General features: G+C 38.6%; 1 protein-coding gene across 1 annotated transcript in view; it reads left to right on the forward strand.

Annotated features, from left to right (window-relative positions):
- Positions 1–4,017: 4,017 nt before the first annotated feature.
- NBAS (NBAS subunit of NRZ tethering complex) overlaps positions 4,018–21,838 on the forward strand; it is a gene marked incomplete at both ends in the record, with an annotated part of 184,068 nt that continues 166,247 nt past the window's right edge. Inside the window, 10 exons of the mRNA XM_080341011.1 lie at positions 4,018–4,161; positions 8,349–8,403; positions 9,011–9,053; positions 9,874–9,951; positions 11,014–11,061; positions 11,939–11,982; positions 12,338–12,475; positions 13,235–13,364; positions 13,484–13,582; positions 21,504–21,642. Coding sequence (XP_080197137.1) covers positions 4,018–4,161; positions 8,349–8,403; positions 9,011–9,053; positions 9,874–9,951; positions 11,014–11,061; positions 11,939–11,982; positions 12,338–12,475; positions 13,235–13,364; positions 13,484–13,582; positions 21,504–21,642 — 918 coding nt within the window. The remainder of the gene's footprint in view (positions 4,162–8,348; positions 8,404–9,010; positions 9,054–9,873; positions 9,952–11,013; positions 11,062–11,938; positions 11,983–12,337; positions 12,476–13,234; positions 13,365–13,483; positions 13,583–21,503; positions 21,643–21,838) is intronic.

Raw genomic sequence — 21,838 nt, forward strand, 5'->3', positions numbered from 1 at the left:
GAGCCCGTCCGCGGTTTAATGGCGTCGGGTGGGAGGCAGGAGGCGCCGCGCCGAGCGTTCCGGGCCCGGCCGGCGTGCGCAGCCTACGGGCACGGGGCCGCGGACGCGGGCTCCGGCGTGGTCCCGCGGCTAATACACCAGGGGCAATATCGAAGGAGGAATTATATTTGTTCTGGTTGCGGATCTGGAATATTGTGTCCAGTTCTGGGCCCCTCAGTTCCAGAAGGACAGGGAACTGCTGGAGAGAGTCCAGCGCAGGGCAACAAAGATGATTAAAGGAACGGAGCATCTTCCTTATGAGGAAAAGCTGAGGGAGCTGGGGCTCTTTAGCTTGGAGGAGACTGAAAGACGACCTCATAATGTTTATAAATATATAAAGGGTGAGTGTCATGAGGATGGAGCCAGGCTCTTCTCAGTGACAACCAATGATAGGACAAGGGGCAATGGGCACAAACTGCAACACAGGAGGTTCCACTTAAATATGAGAGGAAACTTCTTTACAGTGAGGGTGACAGAGCCTGGAACAGGCTGCCCAGGAAGGTTGTGAAGTCTTCTTCTTGGGAGACATTAGAAATCCGCCTGGATGCATTCCTGTGTAACCTCATCTAGGTGTTCCTGCTCCAGTGGGGGGATTGAACTATATGATCTTTCAAGGTCCCTTCCAATCCTTAACATTCTGTGATTCTGTGATCTAGTCCAATCCACTTGTTAAAGCAGGTTCACCAGAGCACATCACACAGGAATGTGTCCAAGAGGGTTATGAATGTCTCCAGAGAAGGCTTTCTCAAATTCAAATCCTTATATGATACAGGGTTTTTTTTAATGTCAATTGAAAACTTGACTTCTATAAAGCTGTATGTGCTGTTGCCAGAAACAGTGCTTTTTTATTTTTGTCTCCACAACCTCTCTGGGCAGCCTGTTCCAGTGCTCTGGCACCCTTAGAATATTCAGATGGAACGTCCTGTGCTTCAGTCTGTGCCCGTTGCCCCTCATCCTATCATTGGGCACCACTGAAAGGAGTCTGGTCCATCCTCTTGACACCCACCCTTGAGATACCTATGAACATTGATAAGATCCTCTCTCAGCCTTCTCTTCTCCAGGCTGAACAGACCCAGCTCTCAGTCTCTCCTCATTTTTAGAGGACACTCAGGTCACCTGCTCACAATTTCTTGGTTTTTTTCTGAAAACCCAGCATGTTGTTTTTTTCTTTTCCCTGCAAATCAAAGCTGAAGTATGTGGTGCCAGGCCCTGTTGTGGCAGGTTCATAGGGACAGCAAAGTCAAGAGAACATATATCCCAGCTAACACCTGGAAGTTACCTGGGGGCGTTTATATATTAAACACAAAGCGTGTGTTTACAATGAACATATGCTTTACATTTGTGTAGATGTCCTGGTTTTGTTAAAAACAAGTTTCTCTTTCAGTGAATTTTGCCTGTCAACTAAGGCCTTCATATTAACTGCATTTTCCTGAGAACCAGACACATGTTTTGGTAAAACCTAGCAATGGAATGCAAACTTATTGATAAGCATGGATGGACATCTGGCGAGAGGGGCGACGAGAAACAAGTGACCAAGAAACTGACCAACTGTGTATAACATTCCATTCATCTGAATACTTCATATAAAAGTGGGAGATCACGAGGATCTCGTCCCTTTTGCCTTTTGCCTTTGCTTTTTCCCTTCTGCTTATGGCCGACATTAGGAGAGGACCTTGCTAGTCGTCCCTGTGAACTGAGGCCTAGTGACAGACTGAATCCAGCTCTGGTTGGCTGTGGAGTCTAATCCAGGACTTTGGGTGCCGGCTCTGCAGTTGCTGAGACTTTCAAGATTGGTTTTGTATATTTTGTATTATTTTATCTATTCTTATTAGTAGCATTAGTAAAACATCTTTAATTTTTTTCCAACTCTCTTCTCTCTGTCCTTCTTTCCCTCCTGATCACCTGTCCTGAGTGGGAAGGGGGGAGAGGGAGGGGAAAAAGGGGGAAGTGGGGGGGGGAGAGGAGGTTAACAATACATCTGCCAGGGTTTTATTGTCACCCCGCAACGTAACCCTCGACAGTAGAGCACTGTCATATTTCCATTTCATCCGTGTAATTCACATTTGCATAGCTTTCTACAATAAGCGTGTTTGGCAGAACGTATTCTGGGTTTTATATGAGCAGAAATACCTTCACACATAGGTAACACACCAATTTATTTTTTTGTACATATGTTAATGAGGATACATTCTTCTCCACTTTTTACAGATGTTTCATCAAATTCTGCCCAATCTCTTTTTAAGGATAACTTCTAGTGAAGTTGCAGGCGAGAATCTCTGGGGTGTAAAAGTAAAATTAGATTGAGAATCAAAAATGCAGCCTCTACAGTTACACAAAGAATCAATGGTACATTTGTCTGCTACGTGGAAGACACAGCATAAAGTATTACCTACTGTTTTCTGCCATGAAACCTGGCTTTTCTGAGGCAGCCCTCAGGCACAGACACACCTTGTTCAAAGGCCAAATAAATGACCCCATCTCTGACAACACAGCTCTTCTGACTACTGTGTTGCAGTTTGAGTACTGGTTTTGTCCTGAGGTTTATTTCAAGCCCTTTTTTATAACGCTCACTGAACGCGTATTTTGTGTCTTTAGTACCAGGCTGTTTGCATCATGACAGCTTCTCATCTATTTATAATTCCTTTGGGAGTATCTTCATTTGATATGCTTCCTTTCTTTCATTATTACTTGCTACATCCATCAATCATTATTTTGCTTGCTTTTGGATAAATGACAAATCTAATAATTTTAAAAGGCACAAATATGAATAATCTACAGACTCAACATTATTCTGAGAAACTGTATTTGTAAGCAGATCTCGATATCAACACGTAGTGCTGCCTGTTGGCATGGAACCCAGAATGTAATTTACTATAAAACTCTCGTGATTCTTGAAAACTCATGAATGTGATGTTATACTATTTGTCATTGCTTTACAAACTGTGTTGTCTTATACCGCTAAAGAAATGTTATTAAGTACAGAGAAAGCCAGAAAGCATTTTTTTTTCTCATTTTCCTATTGCCTTGAATCCCCAGTTTCAGAATTTAATTTTTAGTTTAATCTAATTCTAGGCTGCACAGTTGCTTGCAAGACTAAGAGGCTACTAAACAGGAGCTACAATTAGAGTACAAGAGCAGAAGTGGCAGAGTACGAGGTAATTTTCTTTCAGTTCTATGATAGGATAGGGACTAAAACCTTAGTTCTTCCATAATGATTTTTACATAGCTCATTTTTGTCTGCTTGAGATAGCTGAACTCTATGAGTGCAAACATTTGCAGGACTGCAATATTTATAAGTTCTACATAGCAGAGTTGTGTCTATCATTAAACTTGGAGGAATAGTTCGTGAGAAATACATGATTTTTTCTTTTTTCTTCTTCCACCCTTCTCCCCCCACACTTTTGCTGAGGGTTTTTTAAACTTGCTCAGGCCTTAACTACATCAGGTGCTCCTTACCCTAGATTTCCTCACTACCAGCCTTCTGGACAGCAAACAGCAGGCTGCAGCTGCAGGAATTTCCCCTGAGCAACCCTATTGAGAAGGAGTGACAAGCTGTGGATCTAAAGGCTCATATACATGCTTTCTATAGGTGTACATCAGATATTATATTTGGTAGCTGTCTCCTCGTTTCTTGTCCCAAAAATGCATCCCGCTTCTTGTGATCCAGCGTCAAGGCTGAGGCTTCTGAAGCCGCAGCCCAGCAGGGGAGCCGCCGAGGCGGTGAGGGATCCTCAGCCTCGCTCCCTTGCCTTCAGCTTTGAGCCTCCCCCCGAGCAGATGCCCTTTCAGAGCTCCAAAGCCCCTCGGGCAGGGAAGACTACGGCCTCTGTCGCCGCGGCCAGCCCAGGAGCGCAGCGCTCAGCTGGCAGCAGCGCTGAAAGAGTTAAAGGCACTGTCTCCGCGGAGCCGCTGGGCGTTGCTAGTTTGGCCTCTGCCGGGCACCGTCGTCGCTGCGGCGCAGGGTGGGCCCGGGCCAGCATGGCAGCTGCCGGCGGAGAGGGCAGCGGAGCGGGGCCGAGAGAGGAGGGGATGCCTGGTGCCGGCGAGGAGGAGGACGGGGAGGAGAATATCCTGTACGACCTGCTGGTTAACACCGAGTGGCCTCCGGAGACGGAGGTGCAGGTGCGTGTTGTCGCGGCACGGCCGGGGTGCGGGGACCAGCCACGTAGGCGCGGGGCGGGATGCGCCCCGGGGGCCCGGGACGGGCCGTAGGGACGGGGTGTTTCCTCCAGGGGGGCTCGCCGGGCTGCACGCCCCGTTCCTGACGGACACAAGAGCCGGAGGGCGGCAGGGGCAAGTGCAGGAGGTCTCTGCGGCCACCCTGCCCCTGTCATGCTCCCGTGTCACTCATTTCCCGCGTTGTCACCCTCGTTTGTGCCGCCGTGGATGCCTTGAAGTCTCTCTCGTGCATTACCTGTGAACAATGTATACCCGGTTTTACTGTCGAGCTCATGCAAGCGAAGCTGTCATGAAGTCCAGGTCTCGGCTCCTGAATCAGCTGTTCTGAGACCATAGCAGCTGTCCTGGGGAAAACAAGGTCCATGGAGCATGAGGAAAACGAGATCTGTCTCCAGCTTGTACATCAGAATGGGCATATCTCTATTATCAGGAGTGCATTAAGAGAGAGAAGTGTATCACTTTGTGTTTGCAAGGCACACAAATGGATACTGGAGCTTAAAAGATAAGAAAACCTTGTTATTGTATTACAAGTTTTTACTTGCTTCTGTGTGTTCTTTATGGGTCAGTGGAAAAGCAGATAAGCTCTTTCATCTTTGCTTTTTCATTTCTTCCCCTGCAGTGTGCTGAGCTTTATGTATAGTCCTGTCTGATTTGAACATAGAGGATTCAAGACATGTGATTTTCTTTCTTTCTTCAGTGGCTTTCAAGTCTATTACAGTTGTTAATGCATTTCCTACTAAAAGTAGTTTATGGAAGTATTTTTACAAAGTTTTATACTTAATGAAAACATCCGAACAGAGAAGATGTAAAAGCATCACAAGTGGAAGAATTTACGTATTCATAATTACTAAAGCCATTCTCATAAATATATCTTTTTATTTATCAGAAATACTTCTGTTTTTGTTTCTCTTGATCTGTAAGTCCCCAGTTGCAGCAGCAGGTATGAATGTTTGGAAAATATGATTGCAGTGTTACCAATTACTAGCCTTATAGATTGTTCGTATAGTTGAGTAGGCAGTTGTACCTATTTTTATTTAACTGTGTTTTGAGAGATGGTAAGTAGCGTTTGTTTCTAGTAACATAGGAAAGTGATTCATATGTCTGCGAACCATGAGGAGGACATAGGTGCGGTGGCACAAGACTGTGATTCTGCAACTCCATTAAGGGGGCACGTTACTGAGAAGTAACCCTTCTCTTCTGCTGCCATTAGTATTCTCTAAGTTGTATGGTAGGTTGATGAAAGAATATATTAACCTGAGAAACAATCATGTTGTTTCATTTCCTTTTGTTGAGTGTAGGTACCAAGGGGGGTGAATAACGCATTGGTCAAAGCCGAGTGAAGTGTGAGACCTCTCTTTAGCAGCAGCATGCGGGTGTCCCAGTTTAAAGTGATTGTGGAACATCAGTCTGAGGGTCCTCATCTACCCGGTAGTCAGAATTCCTAAGCATCATAGAATTCTGCGTGCCAGCTTCAGCAAATGGTACAGACTCTTTTAAACTTGATATTTCTTGCTTGTTTACTTTATTTTCAAGATAATTTGCCTTTTGAATGGCAGAAATAGGGAGACTTGAAAATAATATGCTATGTAGTTTGTTTGGATTTACATCCTCCTTGAAGACTGTCAGTAGCCAAGGACACTTCTGAGACTTTTTTTACACTTTTGTCAGCATAATTCAGTTTTTGCCTTAGAGTGCCTTAACAGTGATATTTAGGTGATTGTGACTTCCCCTTTGGAACACCTGCCTCTTTTAATCCTGGTTTATTCATGCTCTTTGGAAAAGTCACAAAACACTCTCTGCCTTACTTCTGGTAGAACTGAATGGTTTGGAATGAGTGTGGTGAGGGACAGCAGAAAGGGAAAGGAAGTTGAATGCTGCACTGGGAAATGAAATTAAATGTCTTCCTATACTGTCACCTAGGATACAATGCAGGGCTTTAAGACACATTTTTTCAGGTCTCTGTGGACTTAGTTTTATTTTTCTCTTATCTCATTTGAGATGACTCATTTTTAATTGCAGAGTGCTCAGCACTTGCAACTGTAATTTTGACCATTGGAAGATGAATCCTGTGATGAAGATGTAAAGTGTTAAATCCAAGACACTGATAAAACTAGCATGGATTTCTTTAATTGGAGCCCAAAATAGCTTTGATTTTATTTTCTGTTCGTATACCTGTGTTGAATTTCCCAATTTTATATATATATATATATGTGTGTATATATATATATAATGTTTTTTTTTTTTTTTTTTTTTTTTTTTTTTTTTTTTTTTTTGGTTGGAGGAAACAACAGATATTTGTAAAGGAATGTGCAAGGAACTGACAATGCCAGAGAAGAGAGAGATGTGGAAATCAAGCAGTCTGTATTCACTTTACTAATGTGACTATGATACTGTGTAATGTACGTAACACATTGTTTGGGAACCCCAAAATATATAATGAGAATAAAAATAATTATAGAGTAGTTGATCAGTGAAAATAGTGAACAGGGCAGTGGATATGGAGGAGGTTGCAGGGGAGGACTTGTGGAATCATTTGTGTAAATACAGACAGACTGAACTTCCCCTTTTCTCCAGTAGACAAGTACTGTCTATCTCCTGAAATGTATTGAATGTATCTCTTGATTCTGTGTTGGTTGGTTTGTTTGTTTTTTTGTTTTTTTTTCATTACCATCTAATATTTTGAGATTTCCCCAACACCCTTCTCTTCCCCTGCCCCAAGAGCTCTTGACTGTGCAACAAAATCCAAAATAAAGTGGGTGTTTTGTCAGCGAGGAAGTTACTCAGGTTTTGTTTCTGGAATTCTGTAGTGAAGGAGAACTTCCCCAATGGGAATGGATTAAAAAAGAAATATAGCAGATCCAGTAGCCACTGCTGTTACTGAGGTGATAGGAATACATTATAAAAGTTGTTCAGAGTATAACAGTGAATCAGCTTTGTGAAGGGTTTAAGATGCGAGGAATAGGAGCCTGTAGTTTAGACTTTGGAGTGGACACTAAGATTAGTGTGGCTGGGTTGGCTTCTTACATACTGTGAGATGACAGCTTGATTATTTGAAAGAGTATTTCTGGATTGCAAACTTTTCATAGAAAAGTGCTAATCTTTACTTCAGTAACTTAAATTTTGGAGCCAATTTTTTTTTTTTTTTTTTTAAACATGGGCATACTCTGGAATTTTGATGAATTTGTGGGTCTTTCAGTGTTTGTAACTTGGAGTTGAGAGGTCTGAATATTTCAGTTAACAAGTAATAATCTGCTTGATGTATTCTGTACTGAAGGGAAGAAGAAATTCGTTACTTATTCTAATGCTCAGTTTGTGGTGCTTAAGTATTTTCACTGGGAAAGATAATCGTGATTGCTTATTTTGAAGATTTGTTTGTGATGCATTCCTTATTGGTTATCTTTCCTGTCTTTGGACTTCAGTCCCTTTTTCCTGCTTTCTTATTGGCAAATAATTTTACATCTTATAGCTAAGAATATACATCCTCCATTGCTTTGCATTTCTTTTTCCTGTGTTTGGAGAGTGCTTTCATTTATAGAGTGAATGTAGTTGTTCTCCTCTGCCTTAAGCAGAACAGGACTGCTGGAAAGGCTGCGTGGGCACAGTGGAATACAGGTGGTGATCTGAGTGGCTATGTCACCTAGTACAAATTGACATAAAAAGAGTTTCTCCTCAGAAGGTCTTGGTTTTTCTTAATATTTCTTAAACTTTCATGAGTGATCTTTATGTAGCTGAGCAGTTATATATTAGCATAATGTTGTACACCAATTGCTTTGACTTCTGGGCATTACAGATCAATCTGGCATTCATTTGGCATAGAAAACACCTTACAGGAGAACATAATCAGAAGTCAGTGTCTTTCGTTACTACCCAAAGGTCAAGGCAAAGCTGAATCAATAGACAATCTGTAGTATATTTTGTTTATTGCATCATGTAATTTAAAATATTTGGCTTTATAGCCTGTTCTAGCTTATGCAGTTAAATTACTATATTAAGTTGCAAGTAATAGAAAATACGTAAGAAACTTGTAGGCTAGCAGGCAACTTAAATTTAATCAATGAATATATGTATAAGTGTTGTATTTGAGTTAAAATGTATTGCATAGTATTTGACCATTACTGTTGTAATTGCAGCCAAGAGGCAACAGAAAACATGGTGCGTCATTTATCATCACTAGAGCAATTACAGGTAAAGATGACTTGTTTTTATGTTCATGACTCGTAAGAATGTTGTGTGGATTGCTTGTAAAATTTACTATTTCTGCACTTTAACTTGGTTAGTATAATGGAAATAGAGTGCAGGATGTGTTTTATCAATATCACTGTTATTTTTATGTCATTTCTGTGAACTTTCTTGTCTGTATTATCTTATTGGGACAAACTAATAAACCATACATCTAAGGAGTTTAGAAGCTCTGTTATATTTTGCAAAATGTTGTTGAGGTTTTTTTCCTTTACCAGCTCCCACACTGAGCTGTTTGCTAGTCAGATAGTTCTATAAGGAAACTTTACATTCGGATTATATTACATTGCCGTTCAACACTGGGTTCATGCATTAACTGCATTGCTTTTTCATCCGGTAGGAATTCCTCTTAGAATTTCCAGAAATAGGTAGTTAATTTTTTGGTCTGTTGCTTGCATTTAATCTAATCTAACAATTCATTGACCAAGGATAGAGGGTATTTTCCCTTACCACATTTTTCTTTTGTGAGAATTTCTGAGATTCTATGTGTAGGAAGCTGGAGAGTATTTTAAAACCCCTACAGGTGTAATTTTTGCCTCTTTTTTTGTTGTAGGTCCTGCATTGTTTTTGCTTCGGTACATCTGGTACAGATACAGGTAGATTTTATGAAAATATTAGTTCATTTTTTTATTTGTTAATACAGCTTTTTTGATTTGATGGAAAGTTATTTTTCATGTGAGTAAAATTGAACACTTATTTAGAATTTTGTCCAAGCGATGCTTAGGTTATTCTCTGTTCATAAGTTTGAGTTGTAGCTACTTGAGTTGCAGCTGAAGCATATCTAGAAAAGAGCAGTGTATACTACTATGACTTTTTGCTTTTATCAAAAGCCTCAGTAAACTTGCTATTGTCCTTCTCCCTCCCAGCTGAGATATTTCTTAAGCCTCAATGACAGGTAGGATGGCAGGATTTGCTGCTTTTGGAGTAATAATTTGATTTTTTTTTTTTTTTTGACATTTCAAACTGTCATACAAAAAGCTTTATAACTACATGAGTGACACTCATTTAAGAGTTTAACTTCTAATTCAAAAGACACTTAAATGGTCCCAGAAACATATTGGGATAAATACAGTGTTCCTGGAGAATTTCAGCTCCATGATTATACCACTCTGTTGAAGATATCTGTTCTCCCCTTTTAGGGGTTTTCCGTTGGTTTTGAGATATATGGAAAGGGACATAAATGTTTCTCCCAGTGAAACAATACTATAGTGGAATTTAGTGGGCAATGCTGTTTCACTCTGTGGTTGGTGTTCTACTTTATTTTTTGTAGGGTGCAGTGTTCATTCATGGTTAGTGGCTCAAACCTCCCAGGTGATTGATGGTTGCCTTAAATCTAAGTCATCTAGCATGGCTATCTCAGGTACTGCTTTTGTTAGATGTAGGTTCTGCTTTATCTTAATGTTTTTGTTATTTCAGCCCTGCAAAGTTTTCTCTTCCCACTGGACTGATTCGTCTAGTTAGTAAGCAGATCAACTGGCACCTAGTGCTTGCAAGGTAACTGGCTTACACGCTTTTCCATTTTGACAGCAGTGAATGTATTAATGCTTCCTCTCCTCCCCCTGTCCCCATTGGTAACAATGCTGAGTTAATATTGTGCTAGAGTCACATTATTGTTTTTGGTCAAGAAAAATACTGGAGGCATTCACAAGTAGCCTTGGGAAAGAACGGTCAGTCCGCTACCTAGTGGCTTCCACGCTGCTTCCCTTCATTTAATGCATCTCTCACTCAGGTCTTAAAGTCCTTCTGGCTTTTGAGGCAAAGTGGCTTGCAGCACAATCGTTCTCAAGCTCAAGTCTTGAATTCGATCAGTTAAAGACCTATAACTTGGCAGGATATGTAATAAAAAGCACTTATTTTAAAATGGGTGGAAACTGAGTGCACAACCTCAAGACTTGTCTGCTACAGTATGTATTGAGGAGAAGTGAGAGATCCAAGGCTAGAACCAGCTGTTCTGCAGTCATTTTAGCAGCATCAGTGAGATCACTGGCTTTTAAAAATAAGCATAAATATGTACAGAAAAATGGTTCAATGACATGAAGGTAATATGGGATGGTTTAGTTCATTGTGTATGATCCCCAAATATGGTAAGCGGTTCATGAAGAGTTCTGTACTTGTGAGATAGATGGTGATTCTTTGAGGGAAGTGATGATCCCTTTTGGTGCACAACATGCCAGATGCAATGTTGTGTGTGATGTATAAAGACAGGAGACCTGAGGAGATGATATAACTTAATAAAGTATTTTTAGATATGGCTGTTATAAAATTATCCATAAGAAACATCTGACTCTGACCTCCCCTGCAGCAAGATTTTAGACATTATTTCTGTTTTCTTTACTGCTACTAGAAAAGAGTGACAGATGCATTACAGGGACAGGAAGGGAATCTTATTACAGCACTGATTTTTCTGGTATACAAATTGATATTTCCCAATTTGTTGTGATTTATGAAACAAGAAATTTATATCTAACCTTGCAGAAAAGCACCCAGAGCGCTCATGCATGTTCTGAAAGGACTGTACTTGAAATGAACTTTCATGCCTGTATTTTTCTCTTTCAGCAATGGTAAATTGTTGGCAGTTGTTCAAGACCAATGTGTAGAAATCAGGTAACTTAGTATTATCTGTTGCTTCATGACCACAGTTGTAGAGTTCTCAGAAAGCGTTTCTAGTAATTTATAAGTATCTATCTGTATCTCTCTCGTCCTTTTTTTCAAGATGTGAAAGAAAAACAATCAAGATGCTTCAAAATGCAAACCCCAAATCATGGTCTTCCTAACCTTTGCCTTCTGTTCCCTCTTGAAATTCTCCTTTACTCTCTCTGTAGAGTCGCTGGCATGTGTAATACTTCACCTTATTTTACAAGTGATGTGGATTGCTGTAAGGACCAACGCTTTCCCTTAAGCTCTCTAAAAACAAGCTCTCCTTAGCTGGTTCAAGAACATATTCAGCTGTAGAATGGATCTTGATTGAGTGTGTTTACTTGCTTCACAAAAATCCATTTGCCAGAAGGTCAGACCTTCTATTTATATGTAAAAGAAGCAAGTGTATGAAAATTGTTCAATCAGAAGGGGTATGAACACCATAAATGTCAGCTTATAGACTATAAAATAAATCTTGTGTTTCAACTGTATTAATGTAACTATATTCTTGCATTGTTCTAAAATTGTAACCTAGAGAATACTGACTACTTTTTTTTTTTTCTAAAGTTACATGCAGAAGTTCTGAAAGGCTGCTCTCCTGTTTTGAACAGCATTACTACTAAATTAGGGTTATTAATATTTACCCATTGGGAGGAGGGTTTCTAAAATACTAGTATTAGTTGCTGTAGCTGCCTAAGGGTGAAGACCTTTCTGAACCAGTAGTTAAATACATGAAGGCCTTTTAATTGTGCACTTAAGGTATTCGTATAGCCTTCTGTTTATTCTAGAAAATTGAATAGTGATTTTTCTTCTGATTTAAATCCATATGAGTATTTTTCTGCAGGTCTGCAAAAGATGACTTTGGATCCATAGTTGGAAAATGTCAAGGTATACAATATGGCAGAAGCGGTGCTGTTGGTTTACTCTAAAGATAATGTTGTACTTCTTAAAAGCATTGTGAGGAATCTCTTAATGATTTTGCTTGTGACTAGCTACATTACCCTCCCACCCTCTCTTCTTTTCATGATGGTTAAGGTATAAAACCTGAATTTGAAATGAAATGATAGTTAAAATTAGTGGGTTTAGAAGACATAGTGGGTGTTGGATACTTTTTTTTTCCCCTCTGAGATGAGCTTGTAATGATGGCCATCACCTTCCATTTTTTGATGCAGTTGACTTTTTGCTCTGTTTAAGGGATTATATTTATGTTTCACTTTTTAATAACTTTTTTCCTTTTTCATAGTGCCAAAGGACCCCAACCCTCAGTGGAGACGAGTCGCGTGGAGTCATGATTGTACATTACTTGCTTATGCTGAAAGCACTGGCACAGTGAGAGTGTTTGACCTAATGGGTAGTGAGCTTTTGGTCATTTCACCGGTAAGTGCTCACTTAGATTAAATATGAATATAGTAGAGTTTTTTGTAAGAACAGTGTTACTTCCTTTCTTTGACCTTTTTTTAATCATGGCTTAGTTTGGTAAAAAGGCTTACAGTTTGAATACTGTGCACAAACATACCATGAAGTGTTTATCATATTATGGATATATTATAGTTGAGTCATCTGTAGCACTTACAACAGCACAAAGAATATGCTTTATACCTAGTCAGAATCTTCATTTTTCTTTTTCTTAGAATTGTGGTAGATCTTCACGTACATCAGATCGTGAAAGTATAGAATCGCCAAATTAGTAAATGTGGAAATAATTAAAATTTGTACTACTAGATTACAGATCTACAGTTTAGATGCAGTCACTTATAAATCAAGAAATATTGCTTATAAAGCAATATGAAGGCTTTATTTTTTTCTTCGTATTAGAATAGATAATTATTGTTGGCTTGTTCCACACAACATATGTTATATTTTGCATATTCAAAGGTTGCATTAAACTAATTTGGTAAGGTGGCTCAAGTGTATTTCTGTAGTATATTGTCTTTGAAGACTTTATAGTAATAAGATTTCTGTAAAATCAAGATAAAAAGAAGTATATTTTTTTACTGATACAAACTATGAAACTTCATTTCTTGTAATAAATTTTTGTGCAGTATAGTATATTTAACTCCTAGTTCTTTCAATAATGAGCACTTTTTTTTTAAATCCTCTTTCTCTCTCAATGTTTGTCTGCATTTTTGGGTGAAGACAGCAAGTTTTCCAGGAGATCTGAGTTATGCTATTGCTGGATTGATCTTTCTAGAATACAAAGCAAGTGCCCAATGGTCAGCTGAACTCCTTGTCATTAATTATCGTGGAGAACTGAGAAGTTACCTTGTAAGGTAAGCATAAATTTTTACTCGTTTTGAGAAGGCATGGTGAACTTCAAGGGAATTCTTTCCACTGATTATAGAAAATAAGTCTGAAATAATATGTGTCATTTTTTTTTCCCCATACTTAGTGTTGGAACAAATCAAAGCTTTCAAGAGAGTCATAGTTTCAGCTTTAGCAGCCACTATGCCCATGGAATAACTACTGTCGTTTATCATCCTGGTCACAGGTAAGTGTTCTGTTTGCTCCCTGCCAATAACACGGACATGGTGAATGAAGGTGGTGAAATAAACATTGAAATGTGTTGGATAAGGAGGGTGAGGGGAAAAAAAAAGTATTTTAATATTGATGTTTAGTGAATCAGTAATAACAAGTCATGTATCATTGTACCTATGTGTACGTATGAAAGAAGCCCTAGTTGATCTCACTTTACCAAGAGAATAGTGAAAATTGAGTTATGTCCTTTACTGTTTGAATACTGTACGTACTGTCTGGATATGATTGCTGGACATGCTGGCCAGCCCATTTTCCATGGTGTTCTGGCAGGAGCTGCCAGGCTTTGGTGTTTGGCATTGTCTGGTGATGTGTTTTCTCTGTTGATAATGTGTTGGGTACAGATACCAGACTTGAAAGATGGATGAATTGACTGCCTGCTCTTGAACCAGATGTAGTTGGAATAGATCTTGGTTAGCCAGATACGTATGCTAAAAATGTACCTACCTTTTTAATATTTACTTGTTATACAGCAAGATAAACTCAGCAACTTATTTTTCTATTTCTCTGCAGTTGTTGAAACTATACTTCCTTCCACATATTTTTCTTATATTAAATCTAGTAGGACTGAATTTGTCAGTGCAGTATGTTATATCACTGTATTGTATTAAACGCAAATTAGGGTTAGCTATAGAATACCAGAAGAAACTCAGTTTAAAACTTGTTCTCATTCGTCAGTGTTACTTTAGAAAAAAAACCTAACAAACAACAAACGGTTATTAATGAAAAGTAATGGTCTTCTAGCTTTGAGAGATTAATTTTGAGTATTTTTTTTTCTTTCTACCTAGTTCATATCTAGTAATTCCACATGATTAATACTCACTATAAGAAATCTAGACTTCTGAGGTAGTAGGTGTGGGTTATGGAGCTTTGGTAGTGCTATCTGACTGGGCAACAGAACTTCTTTCCTTTGATCAGGCCAGAGTTAATGGTTCTCGACAATTGTTTCCCAAGTTATATTTTCTGCTCCTTATATTAGGAAGTAGATTGATTGTAATAGTGTTGTAAAGAATATTGTTAATATTCAGAGTATGATAAAGTAATTATTCTGACAAAAAAGCAAGCACATCCATCTATTGTAATTATTTTTGGTGCATTTCTGAGTAAATGGTGTCAGAGCTTTTACATTCTTATAATGGATGAACCCATTAACAAGTAAATACATAGAAAGTCAGCTGGCATAGTTGTCAGCCAAATAGTACGGACATTGCTTTGTGTGTGCTAATGGCAACTTCTTGCCATAGAGGATTTAAAGAGGAGAGGGAAAAAAAAAAAAAAAGGTAAAAACTTAGTTTTGTTTTCTTTATTTCCTTTCATCTCCAAGAGAAGTAATACCTTTGGTTTTTCTACTGTTCCTATAAGATCTGAGGTTAACATTTTTAAAACTTGATCTTAGCATGAAGTAAAAGAGTAGGAGACAATAGAGGCTTTGTGCCTAGAACACTTTATTGACAGTATTAGGAATTAAAGTTACCTTTTTATGGAAGCTTATGGTTGGCTTTTTTGTTGTTGTTTATATTTTGTATTTTCTAGGGAGACAAATGCCCTTTCCTTACATCAAAATATGTGGTTATATCTACTGATGAGGTAATAAGTTTGTGTAATGTGTGTGGCATACACATTCAGGAATTACTGTTTTTATCAGGAAATATCATGACTTATTCCATGAAAATGGAAACAGTCATGTGGAATCCCCTGTGATCTTAGTATCTCCTGATCCGTGCTGCCAGTTACCTTGCTTAGTAAAGTTGAAAAACTGATACTTGAAATAATACAAAATTTCTTGGAATGGATGGGAAGCAGAAACAACCAATGTTTTGCCTGTCATGTAGACAAGTCTTTTCTGTTTTGAATTTACCCTGTGGTAGAAACTTCTAAATTTGACATTAAGGAAGTCTAAATTAATGAGCAGAGTCTTTTGCTGAAATTGTCTTGTTATCAAAAAAACCAAACCGAAAGAGAACAGAAGGAGTTGAAGGAGGCAGTTTTTTGAAGTTGCGTGCAATAAAGAAAATTGTAGATACATGTGAACACTTCAGAGTTTTCATTCTGAATAATGTGAACTTTGATGACTTAAGTTCAGCTTCACTTTGTGCTTTCTTGCGTTTCATTCAGTTTCAGATGGTGAAGTTATACTGATCTATCTCCACTGCTTGTAAGCCTTGACTTACTGCACTCTATATTGCTGTGTATTTGCTCGTTATCTATTACAGTGCAATAAAATAACACCTAAGAAATTAATAAGCTTAAATTTTTCCAGTAGGTGTATTATAATTGCAAAAAGAATAAGTCAGTAGGGAATGTATCTGAATCTGTAGGAAAACTTGAAACAGTATCTTTGGGAAAAAGTCTAATAATGATTTTCACTGCAATTGAAAAGCTTTATATACCTTTCTTTAGATGTGTATTGTTGGTGTTCTCATGTGATCCAGCATTCATCTGTGATGGAATTTATGGTGCATTTTAGTAGTGTCTGCTTCAGTGTGTGAGCTCTCTGTAGGCTCTAATGGAAGGTTTAGTACCTGCTTATTTTGAGTATCTTAATCTTGGGTTCTCTGCGCTTGCTACAGAAAATGTTTGATATTGGAGCCCAAAATTTGTGATGATGATTGGAGGTGAAGGGTTTTAGATTCAGTTGGAATTTTCTTATTGTACCAAAACTGATGAGTGAAGAATTGTGTAGAAGTCTGAAGTTTTTTGTGGACGCCTCAATTGAGCTTGCTGTTCTACTGTATTATACTAGTTATCTTCAGCCCAGCTTCGCAGAAACCATTGAAATAGACTGCAGTTGATCTGCTGCAAGGGCAGCCACTTTTTAAGACTGAAAAAACCTCCGGAGATCATCTAATCCATTCCCCTTCACCAGCAGGGTCAACTACAGCAGGTTGCTAGGAGCCATGTCCTAGCAGCCCAGGATGTGCACATCTGTGTCCTCCCTGAGGAGCGTGGGCTGTGTCAAGGCCTATGATGTGCTGGGGTGGCTGCTCCAGTGTGTGCTGGGGACTGAGCCTGATGGCTCATCACCACAATCAATGAGAATATCTACTGAGAGAGTTTCTGGCCATCATTTGCTGCACAACATTCTGAATCCACTGGCTATGCTCTAGGCCTGGCACTTCCATAGGTGTTTTTCTAGGACTTGTTGCAAGAGTTCTTGACCCATACCAATCAAGAGTTTGCTGGAACAAAGGTCGAAGCACCCTTTGAACAGGAATAGCTGAAAGACCTTGTTAAAAGCTTCTAGAACTTACTAGGTGGCTCTTCCTGGCAATGGTGGGCACTGTGAAGTTCCTCAAAGACTTCCCAGGAGACTTCTGATGGTCCCAGAAGCATTTAGAAGATTAAGAGGTTCTAGAAACAGAGTCCACAAGCTGCTGCATGCTAGTTATTCTCTGTAGAATACACACAAAAATAAAAATTATTTAACATTTTAGCATCTTAAGTACTAAAGGATGTTGTGTTGATCTCAGTGTCCATAGCAGCATGTCACACAAAACTTTACCTAATAGGGAGTTAACTCTTAGGTGTTATATATTGAGTTAATGTTGCTTTGTGATCCCCCTGGAGTGATATAAAGGTACAGTTGATATGGTGCGATTTAAGAACCCAAATATTTGGCCAGGAAAAGTAGTTTTTCACATCACTGGGACCAAAAAAGTTGTTGGCATGATATCTTCTTCTTCTGAGTAAGACTAACTTAAAAAAACGATATAGTAAACAGGAAAAAAAACCCTCTCCTGTTGCTGCTCCCAGTCTGCCTGTCATCTTGTTGTTTTGGAGTCATCTCATGTCTAGTCCCAAAAAAAAGTAACTGGTAAACGAGGCCAGATCTTTGCTGAGGCTCTCAGGAGTATCTTTCTTTTTCTTTTCATGCCAGTTGTGTTATTCATCTTAATAGTTTCTGCCTCAGCTGTTGCATTTTGCTCTCTGAAAAGCTTTTTAAAATTTTAAATATGTGCTGCCATAATGAATTTCTCTTCAAACATGGGAAAAGGCTTTTTGTCTTGAGGTTGTGTGTTTTTTGTGTGTCTAAGCTGAAATGACATCTTCATTCCAGCTGTCATTAAATTTCCTTTATCCTAAAAGATACTTCTGAATATGTTGCACTGTATGTGACAGTTTTTTCCAAAATTTATATGAAAAGATTTATCTTGATGGAGCTTTTGAGAGTTCGTTCAGGCAGTTTTGGAGCTACTGCTGTCACCATTATTGACAATTCTTCTCTTGGTCTTTGTGCTACTATTTGTCTCAAGTCACTTCTAGTACAGTGTGGTCAATTGTAGTTGAGTTCTAGTCACTGCTGCTGTTGAAATTTTTAATTCAGTGACATATTGCAATAGAAGGAAGAGCTTATGGAAGAATTTAAGTGCCTGGGAATGGACAAGATTATAGATAAGTTAAACTTTCAGAAGATTATGCCCACTCTCTCTTGGTTATTAGGAATTGACAACTATGTTTTCATGATTTCATGAAGTTCTTGTTTACTGATTTTTAATTGTATTTTTTAAAGCTTTCCTCATGATGAGGCTGTGAAAGAGACATGTGAAACTTGCTTTCTGTGCTAAAAAATGTTAGGAAGTCCATCACTTCATATGTAATAATTGACCTTGCCAACATTTTTCAGTTTTAAGTTCTGATTTCATGTTCATTGATACTAGCCTGTGTGCTCAGATGTAAGTAGCCTTAGGTGTTTATTCTTGACTAGCTGAAACATGCATAAACTGCATCATGTGCAGTAGGGTAGATAAATATTTTGCCCTAAAATCTATTTAAGCTTTTACAAGGAATTTCATGTGGTGTTGAATTTCATGTGGTGTGCTATGGCTCTGCTGAAACTTGATTTGTTTGGTGGAGGTATGTCCTGCAAGATATTTGAAAACTTGTTACTTCCTTGTTTTTAGGTGAAGTTGCTCAAAAGAACTATGTACTGTGTCTAAAAGATGGCTTTGGTATGAGTTGGGGGCACTCTCATGTTCTTTGACCAGTGGTAATGTGTAAAGCTTCTCCGATAGAGTGATCATAGGCAAAGGAAAGTCGCAGAACAGAAATATCTGGGAGAAGGAAAAAAAAAAAATACACAGAAGAAAAACAACGAAATGGTTTCTTAAGTATACAACATTTCATCTGTGAAATTTTTCTCTTCCAAAGGCATGTTTCCCCAGTAATCAGCAGAAAGTTTGATATTGGAATATTTTGTGTGGTTCTAAGAGCCGTGTTATTTAGTGCTGGCTGTGCCTCAAGTGTTACTGCTTTCCGTGTTGCTGGAGGACTGGCGTTCTTCTCTCCAAGCTTCCCTCAGTTAAAGTCACTTTCTTCATGAAAGAAAAACAAACTGTTCAGTTAGTTTCTAGTTATTTGTTGATCACAGAATCACAGAATGTTATGGATTGGAAGGGACCTCAAAAGCTCATCGAGTCCAATCTCCCTGCCAGAGCAGGAACACCTAGATGAGGTTACACAGGAAGGCGTCCAGGCAGGTTTCAAAACCTGCCTGGACGCCTTCCTGTGTTCCAAAGTTGAAGGAATATTAAACTTGCTGTGTTGTACTGTTTATTGCTTCTGATTTCCTCAGTTGCTTGACTATAGAATTGCTTAAATATTCTGGTTTTCAATGTCTGCCTTTCCATTATTGTGATTTTTAACCAAACCCGTAGTCTTTAAGAGTCCTGGTACCAGAGACATCCTCAGATTGAGCTTGAGTTAACAAAGTTAACTTGAGGAACAAAGTATTCTTACAAGTATTTTGTATTAAAGCGGTGTCTTGGTAGGTTCCTCTGAGTTCCTGTCCAACTATGTACTTGAGAGTTGTTCTGCTCTCAAGTTGACCAGAATGGACAACAGTTGCTGTTGATTGGAAACAATTAAAATGTAAAACAACTTGGTTTCATTTAAGATGTAAAGTTTTTCGCATAAAAGCGTTGATGCAGTCTTATATTATTAGCTTGTTCAGATAAGAGATCTGCACTGTAGGAGTTTGTTGGTATTTTAACACTGGGATTGCTGTGCTCACTGAGCAACAGTTGGATTCTCTGTTTAACAAGTAGTATTTATGGTGAGGTTTCTTTTGCAATCTACATGATGCTGAAGTACAGTCCTCCCTTGTGGCTGCGTCTGTGTTGGAGTCCTCTCGCGGACTGTCTAACACCATGCTTTTGCTAATTGTTGTTGTCTTCATAAACCAAATTACTTTGAGTATCTACTGGAAAGCTATAATAGGTGAATTTTGTGTCTGCTTTTTTTTTTCTGATGTTACTCCTACCAAAAATGTGTTCTAATTACTCAAGATATGTTTGCTTCCACATGCTGTTCACGTTACCGGTTTTAAGGAGTTTGAAACGTGATCTGCGCTGCTCATGGTAGATTTCTTTAGGTCTGATAGGAATCTGTTTGTTCCTTAAATGATAACGTGGTTTCTTCTTGATATGCTACAGCCAGAAACCATTGCGTCATGGGTGCTCAGTCAGAATCTTCATGTATACTGAAGTTAAACAGCATCTCCTTAAGGGAGAAGTAGTTAGTCCTAGCTGTGCTATGCTTTACTTTCTGATCATAAGAACAATGCAAAACTACCCATTTTCCTGTTAATTATGGTGGTAAGTGGGGAGTCTCGGTGAATGGTAAAAGGTGTTTCTGTTCTGCTGTCTCAGGCAACTCTTTACACCAGGAGCATCAAACCCATTTTCGCCAGGGGCCACATCAGCCTTGTAACTACTCCCACATTCAGACAGTCCTAAAATTACCTCCGGCCCTTTGAAGGCAACCGCGAGGCTGATGTGGCCCCTGGTGAAAATGGGTTTGACACCCCTGCTTTACACCACAAAATAACTAAAACTCTTAAAAACTTTATTGGACTGTAAGCATCCATGGTATAAGTCATGTTGTCATGAACAGCATGAGACCTGGGAATGTTAGATAAGTTTTAATCCCCTTTAAGAGGTCAGTAAATGTTGAAGGAGGGTTTTTTTTTCTTTCAATTAACTCTCACAGAAAATGTTTTGAAATGCATCCAGATCACAGCTGAGAGCTGTATGAGCATCAGCCACTAGGTGGTAGAGCATTTCAAGAGTAACGCAGACTTTGAAAATTGATAGAGTTCTCAGCGTTGAACTTCTGGCTCTTCCAACCTGTACATTCTTTGCAGATACTTTACTTTTTGATGGGCTGTTCACTACAGTGATGGTTCCAGACAAACGTAGGCATCTGTGTTCAAAGGTTTTTTTGTCAAAATAATCATTAGTTAAATATAAAACTGCTTGCTTATAAGGTGAAAGAACTTAAAAGGAAGACATTTCAATACATTTTAGTGGTAATAAGCAATAATTGAAGTTTCCTTAAAGTTTTTAAAATATCCATCTACTGTGTGCAATGAAATTATTGCTTGCACATTTACAATTGGCAGAGTGGCTTCAGAAAATGAAGTTGAAAAACTGCGATGCATTCGGTTTCCTGTTAAAAGAGAAGAAGCTTTTGTACCACATCTGAATAAATGGAAGCCTAATGCTTAAACAGAATGATCAGAACTCTTCATAAGCTTAAGCTGTAGCTATTATTATTCTTTGAGGGTAAGAGAGAAACCCAGATTTGTAGCCAGATGTATTTTAAGTGTTGGGAACTATGCCTTATTTGGAAAGCTAGAGGTGAAAATGGATAGAGATAAATGCCACAAATAACAAGTGTTACTGAAGTAATATTTCAGTCTTTTTGACTGTGAATAAACAGCCTGAAGTTTGAAGTTTATTGTTGCTGTTAGATATCTTAATATAGTAAGTCTTTCTTTTACTGCAAGCAAACTACTATAGTTCTGACTCAAGACAATTAAAAAAAAAAAATCTCATGACACTATATGAAACCATAATATGCCTTTATATATTTTACAGACTTCTGCTTGTAGGAGGGTGTGAAACAGATGAAGATGGAGTATGTAAAGCAGCCGGTTGTGGGATATCTGCTTGGAGAGTTCTGTCAGGCTCTCCCCATTATAAACAGGTCACTAGTTATGAAGATGACATTAGAACAGTAAGTATGTTTTTTCATTTTACTGGTTGAATATTGTCACTGGCAGAATTTTCTATCTGGAAGTTCAATATGAATCTCTTGTTGAAAGAAGAATTTAATGCAAAGTTTTGCTATTTTGTAAGTTATGATGTGAACGTCTGATAATTTGTATCTTCCCCCGTAGCATCTGTCTATTTTTGCTATTTCTGTAGCATGA

The sequence above is a fragment of the Nesoenas mayeri genome (genome assembly GCF_963082525.1).
Source record: "Nesoenas mayeri genome assembly, chromosome: 3".
Taxonomy (NCBI): Eukaryota; Metazoa; Chordata; class Aves; order Columbiformes; family Columbidae; genus Nesoenas; species Nesoenas mayeri.